At 43.0% G+C, this 19104-nt stretch overlaps 1 protein-coding gene across 2 annotated transcripts in view; it reads right to left on the bottom strand.

Annotated features, from left to right (window-relative positions):
* The window catches only part of ENTREP2 (endosomal transmembrane epsin interactor 2), a 221469-nt gene that overhangs the window by 99790 nt on the left and 102575 nt on the right, over nt 1-19104 (bottom strand). For both annotated transcript variants that reach the window (XM_081838942.1, XM_081838941.1), the window contains exon 2: nt 13771-13827. In XM_081838942.1, the coding sequence (XP_081695068.1) occupies nt 13771-13827 (57 nt within the window). The remainder of the gene's footprint in view (nt 1-13770; nt 13828-19104) is intronic.

Here is a 19104-nt window from a genome sequence, read left to right as displayed (position 1 = left end):
GAGAACCAGAAGAAAATTGCATGACTTTGCAAGCTATGGATTTAATCAAAGTGCTGAGTGCCAGAATAATGATTAGACCGCATAAGCTGGCAGGAGTGATTGGATTTGGCCTTCCAGAAGTCTCCATGAAATTAACCAGTATATTCATCCTCTCTCACACAAACAGAGCTCTGGAGAAAGACAGGCACGTTCTGTAAACCTCACATGAGGCATGGAAACAGCCACCTTGGAATTTTCCCTGCCACAGGTAATGGGTCCCAGCCTCCTGCACATCGGTAGGTACAGGTCACTGGGAATTAATGAAAGATTTAAGATCTATCTGGCATCCAGTATTACAGTGATTCTCAGTGACTTGCATGGCCAGTGCCTCACACCACTTTAGCATCAGCTGGAGATGCTAATGTTGACATTGGTGAGACAAGTTCAAGGGGAGGCGATGACAGCAGCGGTTTTTCAGACTTTTGATCTGCAGGGGATTCTTTCTGCATTTCAGGGTGTTAAGAAGAGCCCAGCTGAATCAGACCATATATGGTGTTTCCTGCTTGGCAGGGGGTTGGACTCGATGGCCCTTGTGGTCTCTTCCAACTCTATGATTCTATGATTCTAGACCAAACACCCATCCAGTCCGCATTGTGTTCTTACGGAGGCCAAGCAAGACAGGAGTTGAATAGTCCTCTCCCATTCCACTGGTGATCATCAACCAGCCAGTATTCAGAAGCCTGGCGCCTCTAGTTATGGAGGCCATGTAGCCACCCTGGCTAGTAGTCATTTATAGCCATGTCTCCCTGATCCCAGGCCAATTTCTTGGGCACATAGTCAGTTTACGCAGTCCATTAGGGCAATCTGTATGCTCACTTGAAATTTTTTTTTTTTTTTCAGGGGGGGGGATGCCCTAAACATTTAGAAGATAAATTTAGCACAATTCAACCATCTAAATATTCCATCGCTAACTTTGGTTAGTCCTTCAAACAAACAAACAAACAAACAAACATTCTTGCGTTATTAACTAAATGAATTTTGTTGTTGTTACTTGATTGCTTACCTCCCTTTCACCGGGGTACATTAGAACAATTTTAAAAACCACAACTTTAGAATAGTCTAGAGACTAGAGTGGGTCCTAAAAATATATGGTCACATCCACACAACATATTCAAAGCACTTGGCTTCCCCCAGACTCACAGGAACTGCAGTTTACACCTCATAGAGCTACAATTCCCAGCACATTAACAAACTACAATTACCAGGATTCTTTGGGAGAATCCCTGTATTTAAAATTTATGGTGTGGTTGTGACTCAGGTGCCAAAGGCCTGGGAAAAGAGGAGAATCTTCAGTATGCAGCAGAAACTACTTAACAAAGGTGCCAGTAGCACCTCTCTAGGGAAGGAAATCCACAACTCTGGTGTTACCATGGAGAATGTCCTCTCCCATGTCGCCATGCCCCCCACTCTCTCAAGCTCTGAATTCAATATACCAACATAGAATCATAGAATTGGGAGGGAGGGTCCTAGATGACCACGAGGGTCATCTAGTCTTGCAAGGCAGGATTATTTTTTTGCTCAACTTGAACCCATGACCCTGATATGAAAAGTCTCATGCTCTACTGACTGAGCTATCTTGTTGAGTATCATGGCTGTTGGGACCGTGATATGCTTGGCTAGGTACTCCAGTGGGGAAATGAACCTCAAATTAGCAGCATGGGCTAAGAGACACGACATGAAGTGCAATCAATCAATGTTCTTCCTAGAGAAACCTGCTTGGCTTGGAACTAAAAACTGAGCTGCCTGCAAAACAGAGCAAAGGACTAAATCAGTACCAAACTTTGAAGAAAGAAACTGCCCCTTTTCACAGCTTGGGCATGAAATTTATGTATGTAAAATAAAAGCTTAGAGGCACATAAAAAGATGATTGATAACACATGATAAATTACAAACAGATCCAGCTTGGCACAAATCCCAAGTTGTAGACAGGGTTCTTTTTTGTCTCCTTTATTTTATTATGGTGCCGTGTCAAAGATACACTCTGGTATCTAAGATGTTGACATTTTGTGACAGCTTAAAAACTGTTTGTGGCAAAAAAGAGGGGGAGGAACCCCCACGTGAAACTTTGTGATATTTAATGCTTGCTAAGCTATCAACTTGTTTTGACATCAGGGGAAAATAAATCCCAGAGTTCAGGGGAAAGATGGAAAACAAACAAATCTAAGAATCGAGGAAGAGCCTTCTGGATCCGGCCAAAGGGGCCCATCTGGTTCAGCCTCCTGTTCTCTCAATGGCTCACCAGGGGCCCCAAAGGAAACCTGCAAGTAGGCCGGGGTCGCAAGAACGCTCCACCCTCTGGGGGCTCCCAGTAACTGATGTTCAGTAGCACTGCTTTCCGTAGCTGCTTCTTCCGTAGCTGCTTCTTCAAGAAGTCTTCTGGGTGGGGCAACAAGCAACCTCCCAGTGCGGGTGTGAGTGGGTGGAAGGGAAGCCAGGGGCCAAACTGCCATTTTGGAGAGTGAGCTCTGTTTTGGGGAGCTCTGTAGCATCGGGGGTGCAGAGAGAATTCTTCCCGGGGGCCTCATGCGGAGCTGGGGCTTTGGCTGCCCTAAGAACGTAAGAAGAGCCTTGTTGCTGGATCAGACCAAAGGCCCATGGAGTTCAGGACTTTGTTTCCAGCGCAGCCAACCAGACGCAAGCAGGCCCTGAGGGCAACAGCGCTCTCCCCATTTGTAATCTGCAGCAAACAGGGATTCAGAGGCCTCCAGCCGGGGAGAGAGAACATCAGGCATCCAGCTTAGTTGCCATGGATAGCTTTACACTCCGTCTATTTGTCTCATCTTCTTTCAAAGGCCCCCAAGCAGTCATTGCTGCATCTTGTATGAGGGAGCGCCATAGTTTTAACTGTGCGCTGCGTGAAGAACTACTTTCTTTTCTCTGATCTTCTGACCTTCACTGGATGCCACAAGCCCTGATGGGACTAGCGGCCAGGACTCCTCCCTCTTCTCTTTCTCCACATCAGTCAGGGGTGCCAACGACTCAAATATTGGGGGGTTCAAGTAAGCACCACCCTGCATAATCCATCACATGACACGACACACACACACCATTTGAATGGCAATGCCCCATCAAGGGGGTGGGGGACCGACCCCCTAAAAAAAGTTGATTATTATTTTTATTTCCCTTTTTTTTTAAATTCAACATTTTTTTTCATTCATCTTAACACCAAATTCATCTTATCTGACTTCCCTCCACCCACCCCTGGTTTCCAAATTTCACATTTCTTTCCCTTGCATATAATTACTTTTTCCAATTAATTTTCAATTCTTAAATTTTAACTAAATTATCAAAATACTTCACAAATACTACATCAACCCTCCTAATGTTTTAACATATTTACAGTGTTCCTTAATGTAATCTATTATTTTTTTCCCATTCTTGCATAAACTTCTTCTCGTCTTGATGCCTGATCTTCACGGTACATTTTGCCTTTTTGGCATAGTCTATCATACTAGTTGGGACGCGGGTGGCGCTGTGGGTAAAACCTCAGTGCCTAGGACTTGCTGATCGTAAGGTCGGCGGTTCGAATCCCCGCGGCGGGGTGAGCTCCCGTTGTTCGGTCCCAGCTCCTGCCCACCTAGCAGTTCGAAAGCACCCCTAAAGTGCAAGTAGATAAATAGGTACCGCTTTATAGCGGGAAGGTAACGGCGTTTCCGTGTGCTGCGCTGGTGCTGGCTCACCAGAGCAGCTTTGTCACGCTGGCCACGTGACCCGGAAGTGTCTCCGGACAGCGCTGGCCCCCGGCCTCTTAAGTGAGATGGGCGCGCAACCCTAGAGTCGGTCACGACTGGCCCGTACGGGCAGGGGTACCTTTACCTTTTATCATACTAGTTATCCATTCTTCCTTTGTTGGGACACCTTCTTCTTTCCACTTTTCGGCAAATAACATTCTAGCAGTCATGGTGGCAGACATAAATAGTCTCTTTAGGTTCTTAGGTATTTCTTCCCCCATTATTCCAAGCAAAAAGGCTTTTAGTTTTTTTATGAAAAGTTATCTTAAACGTTTTTTAAAAATTCATTATATATCATTTCCTAGAAGTTCTTTGCCTTTTTACAAGTCCACCACATATGTATAAATGAACCTTCATTATCTTTACATTTCCAAAATATTTTGGAGGAATTTTTATACATCTTTGCAATCTTTACCAGAGTTAGATACCAACGATACATCATTTTCATATACAGTGGTACCTCTGGATACGCACACCTCTGGATACGTATCCTTTGGGTTACGCATGCGGCAAACCCGGAAACATTTTTCCAGGTTTCGCCGTATGCACATGCACAGAAGCACTCTACGCACCGCACGCACATGCACAGAACAGGCACCTCCAGTTGCGAATTCATTGGGATCCGACCGCAGCTCCAGAACAGATCCCATGCGCAACTGGAGGTATCACTGTAATTTTCTTTCAATGAACTACACACTGTGAATTTCAAATCCTCTTTCCACAGCTTTCCCCATGACTCAAGTGGTAGATTATGTCCCAAATCCTTTGCCTATTTTATCATTACATCTTTAATCTCCTCTTTCGTCTCCCATTCCAACAGTAGCTTATACATTCTTGATAATAATTTCTCATTATTTTCCAATAATTCTTTTTCAAACTTTGAGAATTCCTTCCCAAAACCTTTCTCCTTATCACTTTTGAATATGTTGTTTAGTTGGTGGTGTTGTAACTAATCTGTTAACAGGTGCTTTATTTCTCCATAGTTTTTTACCTTCAATTTATTTTTCGCCTCTGTTAACAGATCTTTATAAGTAACGCAGTTGTCTTCCGTATTTACTTTTTTCACAGATATCGATTCCAATGGGGAAAGCCACCAAGGTGTTTTATTCTCTAATAAATTATTGTATTTTCCCCCATATTTCATAAATTCATTTCCTTACAATGTGATTCAGGAACCCCTTATGAACCTTTAGGTCATACCATAGGTAAGCATGTCAACCAAATCTATTGTCATGTCCTTCTAAATCTAATGCATCCACATTCTTTAATTGTATCCACTCCGGAAACCAGCAAAGACAGGACGCCTCATATTATAATTTCAAATCTGGCAGTGAGAATCCCCCTCTTTGTTTTGCATCTGTTAATAGTTCATATTTTATTTTGTTTTGCTTCGGTTCCTTTTTGTCTTTTGTAAGTGTTGGCGATTTTAAATTTGGAGGGCTAAGTATAATATGTTGGTATGGGAAACTGTCGAGTAACGGGCCAATGGCCGTAATAAAGATCAATCCAATCCAATCCATATTTTATTCTAGGTTTTTTCCTCCCTTACGAGCCCAATTTCTTTGTTGATCTGTCTGTATCAGGTGAGACTACTCCATTAGGATTATTTTTGATCCATCAACTCAAACATTTTCTCTTCTAATTCCTTATAAAATTCTGATTTTCTCGCATTTGGTGCATATGTCCCAATAATTACAATTTTCTCTCCTTGCAACCCCCTCAAATATTTTATGGGGAGGCCAAAGGGACCTCAGCCCCTAGGAGTTGACTCCTATGACATCATTGGAAAGTGGCCAAGCAGAAAGGCAGGACATGAGCACAATTGCCCTCCATTGCTTTGCAAGTGTTTTAGCTCTGCCACCACCTACATCCAGCCTGTCTGGTTGTAGAATACCAGGAGAGAAAAGAAGAGAAACATTGCCTACCTATTTGAATATTTACAGTATGAGCAACTCAGAGGCAATAAAACACATTAGCATGCAGATGGCCCTTTATGCAGGGAGATGATAGGGTTTGTCAAGCATTAGAGTGAGTTTCAACCCCATTTTACGGTGTTTCCGATCACCCACCTTGAGTTTTTTCTTTCTCAGTGACGGGGTCCCTTCACGGCAGGGGAGTCAGGCCAGACCTCTTTTCCTTCCCCTCTCACTCGTTTCAAGAGATTACTCAGCTCCACAGCACCAAAGTACGGCGGGGGGTGCGGCAAGGCAGCAAGACTAAAGCTCGAGTCCGGTGATAAAACAATAAAACAATAAAAACGCTAATGCTAAGAAAAGCGAAGGCAGTGTTGAGGAGATGACGCAGCCACTAACTCATTACAATTAAAAGATAAGATAAAAGATAAACCCCCAAAGGGTTTGAAAAAACTACTTAAAACTACTTAAAACTATATCTAAAAGCAGACGAGGTTAACTAGGCTGCTACCTTCGTCGCCATCTTGCCACTCTCTCTTCCGTTTTGGCCCAGTTCTCTAATCTGTCAAGGTCGTTTTGAAGTGTGATCCTGTCCTCTGGGGTGTTAGCCACCCCTCCCAGTTTGGTGTCATCTGCAAATTTGATCAGGATGCACTTGAGTCCATCATCCAAGTCGTTGATAAAGCTGTTGAATAAGACCGGGCCCAAGACAGAACCCTGTGGCATCCCACTAGTCACTCTTCTCCAGGATGAAGAGGAACCATTGATGAGCACCCTTTGGGTTCGGTCAGTCAGCCAGTTACAAATCCACTGAGTGGTAGCATAGTCAAGACCGCATTTTACCAGCTTCTTTACAAGAATATCATGGGGCACCTTGTCAAATGCCTTGCTGAAATCAAGGTAGGCTACATCCACTGCGTTCCCTTCATCTACCAGGCTTGTAATTCTGTCAAAAAACGAGATCAGGTTAGTCTGACATGACTTATTTTTCAGAAATCCATGCTGACTATTGGTGATCACAGCATTCCTTTCTAGGTGCTCACAGACTGTTTGCTTAATGATCTGCTCCAGAATCTTCCCTGGTATTGATGTCAGACTGACTGGGCGATAATTATTTGGGTCCTCTCTTTCCCCCTTTTTGAAAATAGGGACAACATTTGCCCTCCTCCAGTCTGCCGGGACTTCGCCTGTTCTCCAGGAATTCTCAAAGATGACTGCCAGTGGTTCTGAGATCACATCTGCCAGTTCTTTTAATACTCTTGGATGCAGTTCATCTGGCCCTGGAGACTTGAATACATCTAAACTAGCCAAGTATTCTTGTACTATCTCCTTAGTTATTCTGGGCTGTGTTTCCTCTGCTGAATCATTTGCTCCAAATTCTTCAGGTCGGGCATTGTTTTCTTTATCGGAGAAGACTGAGGCAAAGAAGGCATTGAGGAGTTCAGCCCTTTCTGTGTCCCCTGTTTGCATTTCACCATCTTCTCCTCTGAGTGACCCCACTGTTTCTTTGTTCTTCCTTTTGCTACGAACATACCCATAAAAGCCTTTTTTGTTGCTTTTAACCTCTTTAGCAAGCCTGAGTTCATTCTGTGCTTTAGCTTTTCTGACTTTGTGTCTACACGTGCTGGCTATTGTTTGAATTCCTCTTTGGTGGTTCCCCCCCCCCTTTTCCATTTTTTGTACACATCCTTTTTTAATCTTAACTCAGTTAAAAGTTCTTTAGATAGCCACCCTGGCTTCTTTAGGCACCTTCCATGTTTCCGTCTCATTGGTATTGCCTGAAGTTGTGCTTTTACTATCTCCCTCTTAACAAACTCCCAGCCATCATGAACTCCCTTTCCTTTTAGTATTACTGTCCATGGGATCTCACCCAGCACTTCCCTAAGTTTTATGAAGTCGGCTTTCTTAAAGTCAAGAAATTGAATCCTAGTATGCTTGGCTGCTCCTTTCCGCTGTATAGTAAACTTCAGAAGAGCATGATCACTCGCGCCTAATGATCCTTCCACTTCTACCCCACTAACCAGGTCATCAACATTGGTTAGGACCAGGTCTAAAATGGCTGTTCCTCTTGTTGCTTCTCCCACTTTCTGGACAACGAACTTGTCTGCAAGGCCAGTGAGGAATCTGTTTGACCTTATGCTCTTGGCTGAGTTGGACATCCAGCAAATATCCGGGTAACTGAAGTCCCCCATTACTACTATCTCCCTTCCTTTTGCATGCTTGGCCATCTGTTCCAGGAAGGCATCATCTATGTCCTCCGTTTGGCTTGGGGATCTATAGTAAACTCCCACAATGAGGTCCCTGTTATTCTTCTCTCCCTTAATTTTGACCCAAATGCTCTCACTTTGGCTTTGAGGTTCTAAATCTTGGATCTCTTCACAGGTATACACATCCCTGACATATAACGCCACTCCTCCTCCTTTCTTGTCTGGTCTGTTTCTCTGAAATAGATTGTATCCCTCCATTATTACATTCCAATCGTGGGACTTATCCCACCAGGTTTCAGTGATGCCTATTATGTCATATTTAGTTTGCTGTACCAAGAGCTCAAGCTCATCTTGTTTATTTCCCATGCTTTGCGCATTAGTGTACAGACATTGAAGTCCATGAATCATTCCCCCGTGTCTCTTATTTAAGGATTTTTTCCTCCCACCACTTGGTCTGCGTGCTGTTTGCGAAGCCAGCTGTTCACTTCCACTATTTTTCCCTCTCTCCCTGGGCCACGTCGTTCAACTGGGAGGACAGATGAGATGACAATTTGTGCATTTAATTGCTTCAATTTCCTGCCCAGAGCCTCATAGTCTCTTTTGATCTTCTGGAGGCTATTACTTGCAGTGTCATTGGTTCCCACATGAACCAAGAGGAAGGGGTATTTGTCAGTGGGTTTTATGATTCCTCGCAGTCGTTCAGTTACATCTTGGATCTTAGCCCCGGGGAGACAGCACACTTCCCGAGACATCTTGTCAGGCCCACAGATCACTGCTTCTGTTCCCCTCAGTAGGGAATCCCCTATCACCACTACACGCCTCCTCTTAGGTTTGGTCGGGGTTCTTCCGTGAGCTGTCCGTTCCAAGGTCGCCTGCACATTCCCTGAGGACTGACTTTGCTGCTCGTCTTAATATACCTGATCGACTGTAATGAGGGAGAGATCCTCAAATGAAGTCTGCTCTTCGTCTTCCATGCTAGGGGAGAGGACCTCAAAGCGATTGTGTATTCCTAAACAATCAGAGCGAACCCTGGGCTTCCTACTTCTTTGAGTCACGTTTCTCCATATATCTGGCTCCTGTGTTGGTGAACTAGCCTCCTTCTCAGGGGAGTCCCTTGTCTCCTCCTTGGTGGAGACGGTGTGCTTTGTTGCTTCCAAGAAGAGCTCCAGCTCTCTAATTCTTTGGAGCGTAGCTACACGTTCCTCCAGTTGCTGGACTTTGTCTTTTAAGAGGGCAATCAACATGCAATTGCTGCAGGTAAAGCTGCCTGCAACCTTTGGCAAGATGGGAAACATTGTGCAGGAACCGCAGGCGACTGCAGCTGTTCCCTCACTCTCCATCTTGAGAACGTGTCGTTGGGGCTGGCTACAGCGGTCCTCCATCATAAGAAGCGTGCAGACAGGACAAATAACTCCCCCCCCCCCAAAAAAAACCCCTAGGTCTCCCCCAACAAACGTTTGAGACTAGCTCCCCTAAATCTAAAAGATGCCCTGCAAGCTCTGATAAGCTCCTCCCACAGCTAATCACCTGCCTCAACAGAAACCCTGCCCCCTCTGACCCTTGCACAGGGAGAGCAGCTAATCAGCCACAAGAAACACACACACAAGAAACACCTTTTTCCTCCTTCTTCAGCCGCTGCCCTGCAAGCTCTGATAAGCTCCTCCCACAGCTAATCACCTGCCTCAACAGAAACCCTGCCCCATCTGACCTTTGCACAGGGAGAGCAGCTAATCAGCCACAAGAAAGACACACAGGAGAAAACCCTTTTTGCTCCTTCTTCAGCTGCTGCCCTGCAAGCTCTGATAAGCTCCTTCCACAGCTAATCACCTGCCTTCTTCAGCTGCTTCAACTTCATGTAGAGAGGAACACATTCTCTCTACAGTAACCTCTGCCACAGCTTTAACAATTCCATTGAGGGTCTTCTCTCTCTCTCTCTCTCTCTCTCTCTCTCTCTCTCTCTCTCCCCCTCCCCACCCCCAAAAAATAAGGGTGACTCAGAAGTTAATAATTAGCATAAAAATGTGTCAGTGATCATAACTGATTCAGAAAACTCATTTTCCAGTTGCACCTTGAGGGTTCTGTTCCATCCAAATGATATGGCACATGCCAATTCTGAGAGTTTATCCCTTCAGAGGCCAAAAAGGATATGAAGAAAAATGCTGACGCTCTCTTAAGGTGGTGAACAGAAGTTTATTTTATATTTAACCCCTCCCAAAAAATCTTGACAGGTTTTTTTTTAAAGAAATGCTGAGCTTTATGTGATTTGCAGGAGTTTACCCTGGAGCTGGATTTTAAACTAAGCAATCAGGCTCATTAAGAGGGGATCTACAGGGCTGAAACTGGCTTCCTTCATGTCTGCAGCAGCTGCCTACAAGGGAAGGAAGATCCAGCAGAGGCTCTACTCCTAACCGTGAAACTGCTGCAATAAGGGAACATGACATTTCCCTCTTTCCTTCCTGCTACACAGATTTTAAAACACCAGGACTCGTGCACACAGAACAACTTGGTCTGAAGCCTGAAGTGTCCTTCCATATTCTAGCTAGCTGAACAAGTGGGTGACCAGCCAGATCAAACCCTCTGAACAAGCCTACAGAATTTCTGGTCTGACAAGTCAAAACAGGCTCCACTAGCCACATCGAACGGTCCATCCAGGACTCTAGACACATCCAGGTTCTCCTGCTTCCTCTGGGGCTTCATCTTTGAGATCAGTGTTGGCTGGTGCCCACTGAGACTGGTATATAAGGCAGGAAGACCAACAGTAGATGGAGCCAGAGCCAACAATAGGCAGAGTCAGCTAGGTCAGCCAGAGTGGTATACGGGTTAGCGTCCAGTATGTTTTTAATTGGAGGGGTTTTTTAGTGGAGGGGAACCTTAATTAGATTGGAAGCAGATTCTGCTTACATGGAGCACAAGAAAGGAGAGTCTGACTAAACGTCAGGAAGGCCTTTCTGACAGCAAGAGCTGTTTGACAGGGGAACGAACTGCCTTGGAAGGTGGTGGACTCTCCTTCCTTGGATGCTTTAAAGCAAGCTTGGATGACCAAGCATTAGTTGAGATTCCTTCATTGCAGGGGGTTGGACTAGATGACCCTCGGGGATCCCTTCCAGCACGAGTCTAGGATTCTATGGTGGCTGTAGGGCCTTCTCTGTGTTGGAACTCTTTGCCTAGCAAGGCTGCCAACCTCACCCCACTTGGCATCGTTCAAAGGCTGGCGAGGACATGCCCATTTAGATAATGAGTTGCTTTTGTTGAATCTGACTCTGTAGGATCCTCATAGGATCAGCAGGTGAGACATAAAACATTTAAACAAACAAACAAACAAACAAACAAACAAACAAACAGGGGGGAAGTATTTGGCCCCAATCCTGTGTTTGCTTCTTCATCCTTCCAGTCCTGCTGCAATCAATAAGACTGGTGTGCAACTGAATGCATTACTGAAGTCTTAAGATTTTATAGCATATCAGTTCAGACCCAGCAAGTACAAAAATGCTGACCAGGCCAATTAAAAAGGATCTTGGCATTCTATGGTAATTTCATGTTGCACAGGGTGAAATGTATTCTGCCAGAGAGCGCAGTGGAAGGTAAGGGCCCTGGAGTTCAATTCCTTCAGAAAGAAAACAAGCTGTTTCTCACGTCACAAGAATCATAAAGGTGGTTAACAACAGGGCAGGGATCTATTCATTTTGGGTTTCTCATTTTTCAAATCTGAAATTCAGTTCTCTACATTTCCACATCAATTTGTGATTTTTTAAAAAAATCCTCAAATAAATTAATCAAATTTTTACTGTAAAATGCTCCTCACATACACATTTGTGCATTCTTAAAATACTAAAATATATGCTTTTGTGCACACTTACATTATTGTGGACTGTATTGCAAAATTCAGATAAATTTAGAAGAATAATTGTTTTAGAAACTATGACTCAGATAGACTAGCCTTTAAACATGAACTGAATCTAATTTCTCCCCTATCCCTACAACAGGGCACAAGCCCTGGGATGCGGCTGAAAAGAAAGGCACCCCTGTATCGAGGGAGTGGGGCTCACGCAACTAGATGCATCTCCATAGAAAACAACTCCCTATGGATAATAACCAGATGTATGAAAGGCGACTGAGTTAGAACCCTTTCCCTTGACCTGCTGGTTATCCCGGTGTCAAATTTTAGGACTGTACCCAATATTCTCTGTCCAGTAGGGACAAGGGCACATGCACTAGGGGGCAGATGAGTTCCAGTGTTGCACAACAGAGGGCTTCCTCAACAAGCTGAAGCAAGATAAATTATTCAGCAGAGGCTACGGCCTGCCTTGGATTAAGGGAAAACTACTAAATGGTATATGAATTCCTCAGCAAACTGGCCTCCACAGTGAAGACATTAACAACTGTCTGGATCCATCAGTATTTGAGCACAGGGCACAAACTATCACAAACTCTTAGCTGAATGTGAAGTGGGAGTTGGAAGTACAGAGAAGGTACACAATTTAAAGGAGGTGAAAAGCAGAAAAGCACTTTGCTTGGGTTTTTTTCCCCTTTGCTGGAAAGTGGTTTTCAAAATATCCTTCTTCCTATTTAGTTAATTAATGAATAGCATTCATTTCAATTAACATTGCAATCTCAGTATATAAACACCTTTGGCAGAGATATTCCTCACAGAACCATTCCATTAATGTCTGTGAATTTATACCAAATTAATTGTGTGAAAGACAAGAGCCGCTTCCCATATCTTTTCACTGGCTGTTTAATGAACATGCCTAATAAGAAGTGTTTAGTCCTTAATTGGCATCTTGCTTAACAAAGCTGGTTTTTAGGAAGATGTTGGCAGGCAACTAATGATGCTACCCCAAAAAGAGAGGATTTAACTGGATTTTTTTTCGAAAAGAAACTGACAAAGTCCAAAGGTGGGGTTCAGACTTGATTTAAAAGTTGCTAATATTCAGATGGCGTGATTCAGAAGTACATATGAAGAGCCCAGGTGAGTCAGACCAAAGGTCCATCTTGTCCACAATCCTAATTTTCACAGTGGCCAACCAGATGCTTCTGGGAAGCACAGAAGAATGGGACAACTCTCTCCCGTGCCGTGGTTGCTGGGATTTCGTGTCCTCTGCCTCTGAACATCAGACACGCTTCAAATCTCTGAAGGGCTGTCACACAAAACAGAACAAAGACTTGTTCTCGGCTGCTGCCCCAGAGGGATGAATACATATAATGGGCTTAAATTACAAGAAGGTAAAATTTGATTGAAAAGTAGAAGTAAGGTATTGTTGGTAGGAGCAATTTGACAATGCAATCAATTGCCTAGTGCCAGGATAGAGTACATGCGGCCTTCCAGATGTTTCTGGATCCCATCAGCCCCAGATTGCATGGCCAATGCTCAGGGATGATGGGAGCTGCATTCCAATGAGATCTGGTTCTGCATCCCTGACCTAGAGCAATGGTGGGCTCTCCCTCACTGGAGGTCTTCAAGTGAAGACTGGGGAGCCATCTGTTGAGGATATTCTAACTCTGCACAGCCTGTATCATGTATGATCCAGGTGCCTTCTCACTCAAGGGTGAGAAGCCAGTGACCCCTCCAGATGTTGCTGAACTCCCAAAGTCCCACAATATGGCCTGTGGTCAGGGATGATGGGAGTTGTAGTCCAGCAACATCTAGATGATCACAGGTTCTCCGCTCCTGCTCCATCTCTAGGACTCCATGAGGGATCCATTTAGCTAATGCAACAAATAATCACTGACTGACCCATCTGGATTATCCTCCATGAATCTGACTCATTGCCTTTCAAATGACAATATCATTTAATGGGACTATGAATACCACAAATTAGTTATGCACCATGCAAAGATTGACATCCTTTATTTTATCTAGACAAAAGAATTTTTACTTACCACAAGAGAGAGAGGCCTTTTCCATGAGACAACACCGATCAGTCCAGAGAGCAGCACCTGAAATTATGCCAGAAGGGTTAACTGAAAGGCAAAGGGCATGTCTGCCATTGAAATTAGCAATTGTAGTTGGTCCCATCTAGACCACCAGAGAAAATGCAGTAAGAGTAAAGGGGGGGCAGCCAACATGGTGCCCTACAGATGTTGTTGGACTACAACTGCCATCATCCCTGATCACTGGCTGGTTTGGGGACTGATGGGAGTTAGTCCAACAACAGCTGAATGGCACCACTTTGGCTCCCCCTGTGTTCCAATAAATGTGGTCTTAAAAAAAAAAAGTAGTGTACCTAAATTGATCATTTTTATTTTGAAGGAAAAGCAACCACAGGACTCCATTCCAGAACATGCTCCTGAACCAGATCAGGGCTCCTTGCCAGTTTCTCTCAGCTGTTGGTCCTTTACCCCCTTTGAGGGAGAGAACAGCCAGGGTCGACTTTAGCAGGAAAATAATAATAGTAATAGTAATAGTAATAGTAATAATAGTAATAGTAATAATAATAATAATAATAATAATAATAATAATAATAATAATAATAATAATTTACATGCCACACACCTAACTGGGTTGCCCCAGCCACTCTGGACAGCGCCCCTCAAAAGTAGTAAAATTAAAATACGACATCACACACTAACAACTTTTTTGATTATGTAACCATGGGACAGAATTGCATAAATATATTTGGCTGGGGTCCCCCCCTCTCTTTGTTGCTTTTGTTTTCTTTATGCATACAAATCCTTATATAGACATTGGCATAAAAATACTGGACTTTTTATATCATTGGTCCATCTAGCTTAGTTTTGTTGATTCTGACGGGAAGGGATTTCAGGCAAGGATTTCAGGCAGGGATCTTTCACAGCAAGACTTTGAAAGAGTAGGGCCTGAACTTGGGACTTTCTGCATGCAGAGCTTGCACTTTACCACTCGGGGGAGGCCAGTCACTAGAGCAAGGTGGGGCAGAGTTGTACCATTATTTATTTGCAATCCCAAACCCAGATCTTTATCCCATCAGTCCTGTGTCCCCCAAAGCCATATTAATACATTTCCTCTTGTAGGACACTCCATCCATTTCTGTTGGCATGAGCAGAACTGGAAAAAAATCACATGACTCATACAACACTTCCAGCATTTCTCTTTAGCATCGATCATCACTTAGGTGCCCATTGCTTAGGTTTTTAGGGGAGAGATGGGCAGAAAGCCAGAAACAGTAGACTCTGTCTCCAGGGACCCCCAGCTCTCTCTCGCATTAGCTGCCTTGCGCATTACCCCGCCAGTTCCAATGGTTGCCAGCCGCCACTTGAGCTATGACATCCAAACACGTTTGCATTCTCTCTTACAAACCCACATGAATGCGGTGGCTTCCACATGAATTGTGTGGGTAGGTGGGTGCATGGGCACACGTGAAACCTCACTGAATGTTCAGAATCAGAACAGCTAAACTAAGATATAAAGAGCAAAAAAAATTACTTCCAGACTTGTTTGTAATCACTTAAGCATCTGGGTGTATTAAACAGGACAGGCTATTATTAATGGCAACCTGCTAAAAGGTAAATACATGCCTGGCAGCCCTTGTTGTAGAAAAACATGTAGAGATTAAAAAATGCTACAATAATACATTTATATCAAACTGTTTTACAAAGCAGAGGTGTGTTAGAGAATTCGCTGCCCTGCAAGAGATTAGCTTTCATTCTCTGGAGCCACACAAATTCCAGAATTTCAACAATCATTGTGCTGGAAGTTTATGGCAGTCACCCAAGAAAAAGCGTGTCAGAAAACTCACTTCCCTATTTGTTTCCTAACACCTCAACATTCATAAATTTTCAGCAGCTTTTCAGGGAATGGATGAGGGCTGGCAAACAGAGCAGAGATTTGGACTCAGGGGTTAGAGGAGTTGAAGCACAGCGCAGAGTGTTGAAAATCACCCTACAGGTGCCACCACCCAAAGGATAAACTCCCAGCGCAGGCTCGTCTGTGGAGGGTGTTCTGCAGTGTCTGCCTGCAACTTTCGCACAAGCTATCCCTTATTACCGAAATGTTACTGCATTAATGTAGATTTCTGGATGACAGCCAAGTCAGAGAAGAGCAGAGAATTTCTCTCTGCAGTTAATTAAATTTGCTCACATAGCTAGGAGAGCCTGTTATTACTGTTACGATAACGGTCCCAGGGTTGATAATCCTGTAATGCAGCATTGCTTTCAGGAAGGTGAAATGACAGGGTGAGGCAGTTCAAGAGAAGGCAGGGCAGCTACATACTCTCAATTAAATAAGCGCTCTAGCTGAAAGTGTAAGGTCATATTTAAAAAAGAAAGGAGAGCAAGATAGCAGGCAAAGAATGTTGGAGTGTGTGAAAGTGTGTGTGTTCTCCCTCTTCCCCGAATTTCACACTTCCTATTCCTACAACTGAAGAGATGCCAGGCAAGTAACAGTCTTCTCAACCCCAGGCACAACACTGGCCGACCTTGCAAGACCATTCTGCAAAACAGCACTGTATCACATTTTCATGGCTATCTGATGTTTTAACCACCCTCTTGTATGTATATGCAGAGCAGCCTTTTATGCAGAAGCCTTTGGGAGAACCCTTTCAGATAACAAATGCTTTTGCATTCTGAAGGTTTCGCCTCCTTCTCCAGAGCTGGCCTGCCATTTAGCCAAGTGATAAAATACTTTCAACTGACAGCAGTCAAATATTTTATGAAGCCATAACACTTAAAGAATTGGCCCGCTGCCCAGTCAGAACAGCTGCTTTCTTTCTTTCTTTTTTTTAAATAATATTTATTGAACATTTTCAAATATAACAGAAAAAAGAAAAGAAATAAAACATCCATTATATAACCTTATTTTCATTAGCATCTTTCCAGGACTTCCCCACCCCACCCCCTCTTGTATTCCAATTCCTTCAAATAGATTCAGCAAGTTCTTACCCCAAATTTTAAACTTATTATAATTAACCCAATGTTAAGAATGTTTTTCCATCCCCTAAAATCGACCCCGCTCCCTTCCACGAGTTCCCCTCTTTAATATGCAGAACAGATTAAAATAAAAGAAAATAGAAAAAAGAATAAAGTATAATTTAACACCCTTTGGATTCCAAATTTCCCTCCCCCCTTTCCCGGTTGCGTTCCCCAATGTCCATCAATGCCTGTTGTCATCCTGGAGATCCCACATCTAGGCCGAAATCCTTCACAAGTCCACTTTGCCGTCTTTTTAATAGTCTTTGCCGTCTTTTTGATCATCTTTAGTTTCGAGCGTCCAATCTTGGAAAAACTCTATCTCAAAAAGGTCCATTTTTTCCATCCAGATCTCTGTATTTAAGAGTAAAAACTCCAATTTTGTTTCTTTAGACCTTTCAAATCTGGATGTCCCAAATGTTCCCGCTTCCAGCTTTATCCAATTCTTGTTGTTCATGTTGTTCTTATTATTCTCTCTCCTCACTTTCCTCTAGTTTCTTTTCCTGCTCTCCTGCAAAAATGTTCCAATTCCAAAAGCTTCTAAATCCCCTACAGAGGCTTTGTTATTCAGGAACAAAACTTTACGTCAAGTCCCTTCCATTCTTCAATAGATAAATCTATTGTCTCCTTTAGTGTAGAGACCTCTGTAGACAAAATAGTGTTCCATTTCTGCAGTTTCCCAGGAGATAAAAAGTCCAATTCAAATTCCATGCCAGCAATACTTGTAGTGTCCCACAGCCCCTCTAGAGGGATTATAGTAACTCAGTTTCCTTCCAGATCGCACCCAACAGTCAAAGTAACTTGTTATTCCTTGTTTTAAACAATTTATATCTAATTTGTAACAAATATAACCGGCAAAGTCCTCATAACAAAGTTCTCTTTTTATTCTTCAGCTTTGTTTTTGTTTTTTTTTTTTTTTATAAATAATTTTTATTGGGTTTTTACATTTTATAACAACAGACACACACACAAAGACAAAGACAGACAAACACACAAATACAATTACATACCCTAAGTTTCTTTACCCACTTTCGTTGACTTCCCCCCACCCCCTCCTCTTACATCCCATTTCCACAATTAATTCAGCAAGTTCTTGTCTAACCTCTTAAAGATATTCACATTGCTTTTAAAAATTAAATTCTTTTGTTTATCTATATTCAACTATCCAATTCTCTTATAATCATTAATTTCTTTTTTTTTTAAGGTCGATCTAACTTCCCCTTCACAAATTTTCCCTTTATTATATTAATTATAGGTCACATTGACCAAGTAAAACAAAACATAACATTTTATAATTCTATTCTCTCCCCCCCCTGCCCCGGTTTCTGTCCCTTCCTAGACAAATGTCCAGAAAACAAACAAAAAATATTTCTAGCCCGGATTCCTCACGTCCGAGGCGTCTGATTCTCTGTCAGTCCCTCTCTGCCAGCTATATTGGTAGTCCTCTTTGATGGTCCTAAGACCCCGAAGGAGTTCAGTCAGAGTCAGATCATATTTTCTTTCATTCAGAATGTTGAAGAGTGTTTGCTGCGAAAGGCCATCTAGTTTTCCATACTCAAGAGAAAAGTCCCAATCATATTGCTTTGTTCTTTCTAGTTTTAATATTCCAAGTACTCCAGGGGCTTCTCTCTTCTTCTTTCTCATCTTTCGCAGGTCTGTAATCCAAAAGTCTTCTTGCTCATACTCTAACGCTGCAGATTCCTGGTTGATGTTTTCCACTTGTAGTGTCTGAACTCCTTCTTTTTTCTCTGTCAATTCCAAAGGCATCTCTTCCTGCTCAGCTGCAGAATTTTTATCATACATCTCCTTTGTGCATTCAGCAGAGTTGTTTGTTTCAGGATTCAAGGTCATAAAAACTTTACTCAGAGCCATACTCTGCTCCTGCAGGATTCCCACGAGAAAGAACATTTTTTCTATCTCCGCCAGTAATTTTCCCTCTGCAGCCATTGTAATGTCGCTAATTCCCCCTAGGGGGCTTTCAGTTATTTAGTAGTCCTTTTCCAATAATCTGTTACTTTGTTATTATCAATACTTTGATAAAAATACTTTGTTTCCAATCGCCTCAGTCCAAATGTATCAGCTTTAATTCCAAGAGTTATTAAATAGCAAAATTCTTTACTTTGTCCGCCCGTTTGACAGCTTCTTTGACAGCTGTCAAACTCCTTTCACTTCTTCCTCCGGGACCCAAATAGGACACTCCCGGGTTTTTTGGGGGGGATACACACAAAGTTCCAAATTCCCTTTCTCTCCAGCACAAAAATCTTGTTCTATCAAATTTGTGAGAAACTTTTAAATCATCAAAACAGTATTCATTCCGCCTTAAATCTCCGT

This window comes from Podarcis erhardii (genome assembly GCF_964252035.2).
Source record: "Podarcis erhardii genome assembly, chromosome: 14".
Taxonomy (NCBI): Eukaryota; Metazoa; Chordata; class Lepidosauria; order Squamata; family Lacertidae; genus Podarcis; species Podarcis erhardii.
The sequence above is the reverse complement of the archived record's forward strand: the minus strand, read 5'-3'. Positions and strand labels throughout refer to the sequence as shown.